This window comes from Monopterus albus, unplaced genomic scaffold (genome assembly GCF_001952655.1).
Source record: "Monopterus albus unplaced genomic scaffold, M_albus_1.0 scaffold101.1, whole genome shotgun sequence".
Lineage (NCBI taxonomy): Eukaryota > Metazoa > Chordata > Actinopteri > Synbranchiformes > Synbranchidae > Monopterus > Monopterus albus.
In genome coordinates this window covers 1,009,226-1,017,793 of record NW_018127981.1, presented here as the reverse complement: position 1 = coordinate 1,017,793, position 8,568 = coordinate 1,009,226, and the positions used below count along the sequence as shown (strand labels likewise).

Genomic DNA, 8,568 nt, shown 5'->3' with positions numbered 1-8,568 from the left:
GCATTCTTGAAAAAAAATTTTTTTTAAATTAAAATACGAGCATGTTTTCTCCATCACCTTGTTTTATTACCAAATCACACCTATTGATAGTGAGAGAAGCGGAGCGATGGTTTGCACAGTGTGTGGCCAAGAGCTGATGAAAAGGCCCAATCACACGCCTCTGATAATGGAGTCATCGCAGCCTCATAATGATGGAATTGAGCGCTATTGAAAAGTAAACAGAGGATACACTGATTGCCCGCCGTACAAGACTTTCACATTTCAGACGAGTCGCTGCGGCGCAACATACACCTCTAAGAATCTGCCCAAGATCTGCAAAATTATGTGCCACCAAGTGTAGTGAGTTCAAAGGCCACACAAGTTTCAGTGAAGTAGTTTTGTCATCCAAGAATGATCAGTGATGAAGTACTACCTTATGAAGTAGCAGAACAGTGATATTTTTTTACTTGAAGACAAAAGCTCTGTAGAGAGACTTGAGTATATGGAGGAGGAGGAAAGTTTTCATTGAGATGATTTTACAACATTAATGATGGGAGGTTGAGAGTGACTGCTGACTGCAGAGAAAGCTGAGTCGGAGGGATGTGGAGACACCATCATAATCAGGTGACTCAAAAGAAAAGCAGATGCACAGGAAGAGCATGCGACAGTGGAGTAAAAAACTGGTCTAAAAGACAGTTCACACTTTAACTGGGTGTAAGCACATCTCTGTTGTCATTAGAGTTTTGCCGTCTTATTTAAGAAACCTCTAATGCGACTGGTTACTCTCCTTGTTGCTTGCCCCCCATTGACCCTCTGGGAACTCTGGCCCTTCTCTTCCTCAATTCTTTGTTGTTCTGTTATTCTCCTTCTGCTGCTCCACCATGTTTCCATCTCACTGATCTTCTTTTCTTTCTCCCTCTCTCCTGCTGCCCCATCATGTAGGGCTTACTGTCTGAGATTCTGCGCAAAGAGGAAGACCCTAAAACAGCGTCCCAGTCACTGCTGGTCAATCTGCGTGCCATGCAGAACTTTTTGCAGCTGCCGGAGGCCGAGCGCGACCGCATCTATCAGGAGGAGAGGGAGCGCAGCCTGACGGCCGCCTCTGCAATGGGCTCCACTCCACTCATCAGCACCCCACCCAGCCGACCCGTGCAGGTAACAGGGATTTTATTTCTTTCTCTGCATGCTTTGAGGATGAAACAAAGCAAATCCAGGGCTTGGGAACAGGAACCCAGTAAGTTTACTAGATACGAAGCACCTACATTTATTGCTATATTGTTATTAAATAAACCACTTCCTCAAAGTCCTCCAGTGCACAACCTTATTACCCGTTCAAGTTGGTCAGCCAGCTAACTTGTGCTATGAAAAATGCTGCTGATAGCTCTGCCTATAAAAGGCTAATGAGGTAATTTCCCCATTCAGACACAACTTTTTATCATAATATTGTGAAATAAAGCTAATAGTTATCTGAAGTTTGAGTGGCTGAAAAGAGAGCAAAATATTTTAATATTTAATATTTCTTTCTTGAGCAAGGAGCGAAAGTGAAGTCATGGTTTGAAAGCATGCAAGTGAACAACAATGGCTATAGGTCAGTGTATGTGAATGGATGTGCACAGCTGAGCTGGCCATGTGCTCATATATAGCCAGTTTTGAGAACAGGTATGGCAGATTGGAGTGATTTTATGAATCCGGAGTTTACTGTTCACCTTTGTGGTGGTGCCATGGATTTCAGCTAGACGTGTGGAACAAACCTAGCCACATAACCTGTGTTGCATACAGTAGGTGCTGCATACTGCTAGAGACCAAACAAAATGTTGTTCCATTCTGTTCCTTAATAAAAATATTGGTGTGAAAAGGGCAGGGTTACATGTTTATACTGTACAAACATAGACACTCACAAACTCTGTTTATGTGTGACGAAGCACGTATGCACACAAGCACCACCTTATAGTTTTGCTACATGTCTGACTTTACCCTCCATTCTCTCAGGCTGCAAACTGTGTGGAAACATGAGGAATAAATAAATGCCAATTCATTCTGTCACTGTGCCCACAAGAGAACATGCTTTACATTCTCCCTGCATGTAAATGAGTTCTACATCATTCCCACCCTCACCACACAGGTGAGAATGGTGCACAAATGATGGATAATTTTTTGTGCTAATTTTGACCTTTTACCATGCATTAGGCAGCATTAACAGCCCTCCCATTACAAAAATAAAGCTCAGTGATGACAAGCTCTGTGAAAAGATCAAACATCATTTAGTCAGTCCCTCTTTTAAATTCGCTGTGTACTACAGAACAACTTCATACCTTCAAATCAGGGTCCCTCATTTGAAAGGTATGTGGTGACTTTCTTCGACTGAAGTCTATCTGAAGTGCGGTCAGCTGCATTTGGAAGGTGAGCGTGGCAGACACAGGCCTTCTCTGTCTGGCCCTCAGTGAAGATTTGAAGATTTAGGTGAAGTGGAAAGAAAGAGAGAAGCACAGGTCCACCTAACTCCACAGTGGAGCCCCCCCTTAAATTGCTCAGCAAGACCGCAATTGCTGTCTTTATAAAACTGAAAAGAAAGTATTGTCCCATTCTGAAGCAGCGGTGCTGAATATAAGCAGAGCCTCTTTGCAGTTCACAGCTCATCTATATAATCAGAGGTTGTGTCAGTGCACGGCTGAGTTTCAGAGTGACCAAGTGGGAAAAAGTGTTTTGTTTGGCCGAATAACCTGCTGTCCATGTTTTTATTAAAATCCCAGAAGCAGAGATAGGGATTCGGAAGTGTGGTCTTTTAGATTTTCAGTAATCACATCAGATAAATTAGAAATAAGTAATCCCCTTTCTTTCAGAATGAATGTAAAAAGGGTCTTTTAGCATATCTGAGGCCACTTTACAGAGATGTAGAGATTACAAAACAGAAATAGATTTGTCTTTTGAACAATGAACACAATGACTACTGCATGGCATATAATCTGAAACTATTACAAACATGACCCCAAACTCAAAGCCTGTTCTTTGTGGTTTTTATTTCCACATCACTCAGTATACTGTTGGCACATCAGCACAATGTTTTGAGGCCTGATATACTTCACCTGTTTGACTGAAACTCATTGACATTTATCACATAGACCTGTTTCTACACAAGGCAATTCTCACAAATACACACATTTGCAAACTCGTACACCTGGCCATCTGCCAGCTTCTCCTATGGAGCAGGGCCGTGTGAATTTAAGCACATAAATCAGCCAGGGTGGCAGTTGAGCCAGAAACAGAGGAGGGTTTTTATTGGCCTCATAAAAACAGGATGCAGAGGTATGTTTCACTCACATGTGCCACTGGGTAGGCTGAGCTCCCCCAGAACCAGTTAGCGCACGTCCTGGCCTTAATGGTTAGCATGACACAGTAGCCAGCCGCTCAGACTAAGGAGCCCATGTTGCGCTGTTGTAAAACAGGATGCAAAGGCCAGAAGCGGTCCAACATTCCAGTTTCACCACAAATTTTAGGATTATGTGATTGTTTTTAAGACATAAAGGGGCTCGTATTAGGTGTCTAGACAAACACTTGAAGATATATGTATTTTGATCACATTTTGATCCTGAGTTAGTTGCTATTGGTGTTATTATGGTTTATTTGAATGCCATGTGCTCATATCCAACCCTGTCGCTGCCTCCTTTCAAAAGGGCTCATATGGAATGATTCATATGCTAATGGTTCTTGGGTAATGCTTTTATTAGGATACTTGTTACCTTGTTAAAGGATTTTTGTCAAGATGCAACAAGCTGCTGAATGAAGATGATTTGATTTCACTTGACTTGCATTTATTTTTTAATCACCAGCTTGACATAAAAAATAATAACAACATATCCAAGTGTTTTGGAGCAAAGTAACACTGGTGCTGTGCGTGGGTGTAATCTACACTCCACTGTGTGTGTGAAGTGGGTGCATGCATGAGTGTGTGTACATGCTTGTGTGTAGCCAGATTCACTTTATTTTTCCTCATTTAAGCCTGAACAAATATGGTTGTGTTGTGTTCCTGACACTGCAGCCCCGGAGGGAAGACTGTAACAGTGTAAGGCCAGAGGACTGGAATCCCAGAATCCCCGTGGGCATTTCCCCTGTGAGCAGAAACTCCACCCCTCACCCCTCTATCACCACCGTTCTGACATTTTTATAGATAATACACACTGTAGAGCTCATTGTGTCCCAAAATGTGACTCAAGGCTATTTCACTACTTACATGTTTGCAATGTAGGAAACATTAAAATGAGCAACAAATGGATTTATCTTTGAATATTTGCATTTTAATCAATTTTTGTTCCAAATGTCGTCAAAGATAAAGCTTTTGTTTCTGTTTTGTTGCTCAGTTACACAACACAAACAGATACTTTGTATTTAGTAGATCAAGTGTCACAAAACTGTGGTAATGTTAAAAAATATTCATGCACATGACAGTGACCCAGTTTGTTCACACAGTCAAACTCTATCAAATGCAAAGAAGAATTAAATGTCAGACAAAGTATTAGAACTGTGTCGTTTTCTTCATTTTCACTCATTAACAGGTAAAACCATCGCCTCTGCCTAGCGAGTGGAATGGCAAGACAGAAAGCTGCATCCTCAACATCAACTCCACCATTTACGATGAGATCCAGCAGGAGATGAAGAGGGCCAAAGTGTCCCAAGCCCTGTTCGCTAAGGTGGCCGCGTCCAAGAGCCAGGTACCGAAACACACAATAAACACCTGCATTAAAACACGAAGGAGAAAGGTCTGATGCACAACTCAGGGGATTCTGTTGCAAACCATAACAACATGCATTCTTTCATCTTTCTTTTTTTTCACTATTGAAGCCTAATAAACCATCAAACGTGATCTTTGTTCAGCATCCAAAAAATCGTCCGTGAAAATCAAATGAGGATTTCAGTTTCCTACTGTTGTTTAAAAAGCAACACATTTTAATGCTGTTAATCATTAGATGAGATCTTACTTTGTGAAGTAGCTCTTAGAGAAGTATTGATGTGCCATAAATCCAAACCTGAAATTCCAAACCTGCATACATTATTGCTACACACACACACACACACACACACACACACACAGAGCTGATGAATGTCCTGCAAAATATAGCGCAAGAGCACAATGATCCTGCACCTAAACTCTTAATACACACACACACAAATGATAAAACACTCAAAACTAAATGCATATAACATCATGATATTCATACATCTGAAGGCAAAGAAGCAGATAACTGTCCAACATGTAACAAAACTCACCTCAGTGCATCAATGCGGTGATTTATCAACATAATGACACGTCTCCTTTGTTATGGGTTTGGCGTTTAACAGCCGACACTGTTTCAATACCAAACAAACCTGTTTGTATTTGCTCGGCTCAGTAAGGCGATGGGGGCCCTTTGTTATCTTCTCCCAGAGAGCAGGGAGCTCACACAATACACGCTTCTGTGTGTTGGGACTAGGAAAAAATGAGAAGCCACACCACCAGTTTAACTCTTTATTAAAAGCAATTTAAATGTAGCACTAAGGAGTTATTATTAAAGGTTTTTCTGTTGGAGGCAGAGTTGGGAAGATTTCTACAATTGTGGTTGATGAAGAAGATGGGGGGAGGCATAGATCACCAAGGGTGGAATAATCTGGAAATATCTGCAAAGGCTTTATTTTTTTCTTGCTGATTAGGATGATTATACCCCAAGATAGCTTTGTTTTACCAAATTGCAGTTTGATGCCCAAACCACTGTTTTTGTTAAGGAGTTCAAAGACTCCTTGGAAGGATGGAGAAAGAGAAAGGGGGAGAGCGAGGCGGTCGCAGCATTAACTCGCACATGTCTCTCTCTTTGAATTGAAGGTTTGTCTGGGAACAGGTTTCCACCATGCCTTCTCCACCTCCCTCCTCTCTTTCTGCCTTGCCCCTCTACCTCTCTCGTTCCCCTGATTTCTGCCTCTCTTTCACGTTCCATTCATGGCAGGCGGGTGTGAATGTGAATTGAGTAGCAGATAAGAAGTGTGCTAATTATGCCTGTGAAAGGGGGCCTGGGAGAGCACTTATCTCTGGCTCCATCTCGTAATGGGCGCTCCCTGGGCAGCTGGTCTCCCCCTTACTACCCAGCCGGCATTGACACAGCTACTAGTAGCACCAGGCCAGTGCCTGCTCCTGCCCATCAGAACCCCTGAACGCCCGAAAATCAGAAACCAGTGCCCAGTGTTCAGTTGCAATTTCCTCTAAAATCTTCTTAAATCCAGCATTTGCCTTTTTTTTTTTTTTATTTAAAGTGGGACAAGATGGTAGTTTTACTTGTTTAGTTTTATGTTGTAGGTAAACAATTTTACTGCTTTGTAGTTTTTTCTTCCCAAAATTCCCATCAGTCAAGCAGTAAGGCTGGAATGAGGGTTGCCAGACCTTTTTTGTTGAGCTGCAATGATTCCTCCACTAATCAATAAGTTGATTAACAGAAAATTTTACAGAAACTTTTGCTAATCATTTGAATTACTTTTCTAGCAGCTTCACAAATGTGAAGATTTGCTGTAATTTTCTGCAAACAATTAATCTAGAAACTCATAAGTAGGTTAATCAATAATGAAAATAATTGCTAGTTGCAGCCTTAAACAGCAGTGGTTTCCTCTGATCACACTACTAAGTGCTATCCATAAAATTTCACACATTGTTAAACAGTCTTGGATTGATGAGGTGATGCTGGTTTTAATTTTGATGCTGGTCCACACATGGCTCTTACTAAAACAAAAGTGATTTTGTGAAGAATTCACATTTGGGGAAGCTGCACTAGTTTCCGTGGGTCTTCTGGTCTTTCCCTGTCGGTTTAGCCATGCTAGATATCGTGTTTAGTTTAGACACTTAGTTCTGTTTATTCCCAGAAAGCTATTAGTGCCACTGCTGGAGCAAAAGAAATTAAACCACAGATATTTTGCTAGTATTTTTTAATTTTTTGTAGTATTCTGGGTGTTGAGTACATTAGTGTTAATTGCTCATTAAATTTTGAATCAGTCTGCAAGGAAGAATAGCAAAATGTGTATTTAAATGAAATGTTAAACACTGTTCCAGAAGCTTTGGTCGAGCCATGGGTAGAGTTCCATGCCAGCAGAGACTGCTGGTACTGAGCTTGGGAGTGCAGTGTAAATGTGGTTGGGGATCAGGATGGAGGATGGGCAGCACTGGCAGGATGCCCATATGGGGTCCAGGGAAATAATTGTAGGGGGAGGGTGGGGAACAGGCCTCATCATGGAGGCTGGTGCTGTCCTGTCAGCTTGGTGCACAGTTCAACCTCTGCCTCGTAAACTCAGCTTAGGATTTCCCAGCATGTTTATGCAAGCACATGATCATGTGACCAGATTCATATTGGTCCTGTATGTGTAGGTTGGTGTGCACCTTGTAGTTAAATCATTTAGCATGTGTGTGTAACATATTTGCCTTGTTTAAGGAGAGACAGATGATGCAGCTGGAAGGAGAAGAACAAGAACGATGGAGATCTGAGAGGAAATAAGTAATGGAGATGTGGAGTGGAAGGAGGTCACAGGCAGCAGTGGCTCCAGAGGGAGAAAATCAGCAAACAGGAGTTTACTGATTGGCGCATACTGTAAATGGATGTATGTTTGTGTGTGCTTTTCAGTGCAAGTACATTTGAATGTGTGTGTATGTGTTTGTAAGGGGGGGTTCCTGGAACGCAGCCATCCTTTACTCTCATAGGGCTCGTAACCACAGCAGGCCTCTGCCAGCCCTTCACTGCCCCCACCCTCCTCACCATCCATGCCCCTCACATATTCAGTGTTGCATTTCAATCACTCTTTTACTGCCACATATTCAGAGTAGTAACTATAGAGCAGTGAATCTAACACAAGCCATATTACTCAGATTAATGGTCGCCATTCACTTCAAGTCTGAGCATACATAGTTTTTTTTAAATAATCCTTGCAGCTCTTTTGATTTATTAGGACAGATATTACATTTACTCTCTGATAAAATCAGAGGCATTATTCATGATCCATTCCTCAGTGATTCAAACTGATCGAATGCTCCAAGAACGCTCCGTCTTTATGTAGCTTCAGGAGATGTCAGACTTGGAGAAAACAACTGTGTGCTACTGGTTCAAATCCAGCGATGACACCGCCAGAAGTAGCTATATTTGCCAGACGGTCCATTTAGCCTGCAGAGGTGCAAGCTATGATCTGGATAGCCTGAAGTTGATGTCAACATTATTAACTGGCTCAGCAGAGTCGCAGAGCTGTATAGCAGGTTAGTATGCTTTGTTTTGATTCACATTAACAGGGGAGGCTTGCTGTGTTGGCTAGCCTGGCAAAGAAGGCGGCTAATATTCAGTTGAGCAATGGGAGGTTAGCTGAGGGTGGGGTGGTGTGGGTTGGGGGCATTTCTTTGACACGACTTTTATGTTTAAACATCCCCAGCACTTCCTGAGAGGAACTGCGCAACGAATGGAATCAGAGTCCCTGCTGTCATAAAACAAGCACCCTGGGAGCCCTGCACACCGCGGGGCTCAAAGCCCTCCGACTCCTCAATGACCAGTAGAGTACAGAACGCAGTCACCGCCACTAACACTGCCCTCCCTCACTCCC

At 42.3% G+C, this 8,568-nt stretch overlaps 1 protein-coding gene and 1 long non-coding RNA gene across 10 annotated transcripts in view; one reads left to right on the top strand and one right to left on the bottom strand.

Moving 5' to 3' along the window:
* Nucleotides 1-8,568, top strand: part of satb1b (SATB homeobox 1b) — an 87,733-nt gene that overhangs the window by 63,790 nt on the left and 15,375 nt on the right. For all 9 annotated transcript variants that reach the window (XM_020609722.1, XM_020609723.1, XM_020609720.1 and 6 more), the window contains 3 exons: nucleotides 922-1,134; nucleotides 4,016-4,087; nucleotides 4,530-4,685. In XM_020609722.1, coding sequence (XP_020465378.1) covers nucleotides 922-1,134; nucleotides 4,016-4,087; nucleotides 4,530-4,685 — 441 coding nt within the window. The remainder of the gene's footprint in view (nucleotides 1-921; nucleotides 1,135-4,015; nucleotides 4,088-4,529; nucleotides 4,686-8,568) is intronic.
* The window catches only part of LOC109965591 (uncharacterized), a 7,068-nt gene continuing 3,132 nt past the window's right edge, over nucleotides 4,633-8,568 (bottom strand). Inside the window, exons 2-4 of the long non-coding RNA XR_002275665.1 lie at nucleotides 5,242-5,440; nucleotides 4,953-5,029; nucleotides 4,633-4,708 (exon numbers count right to left, since the gene is read on the bottom strand). This is a non-coding gene — a long non-coding RNA (uncharacterized LOC109965591). The remainder of the gene's footprint in view (nucleotides 4,709-4,952; nucleotides 5,030-5,241; nucleotides 5,441-8,568) is intronic.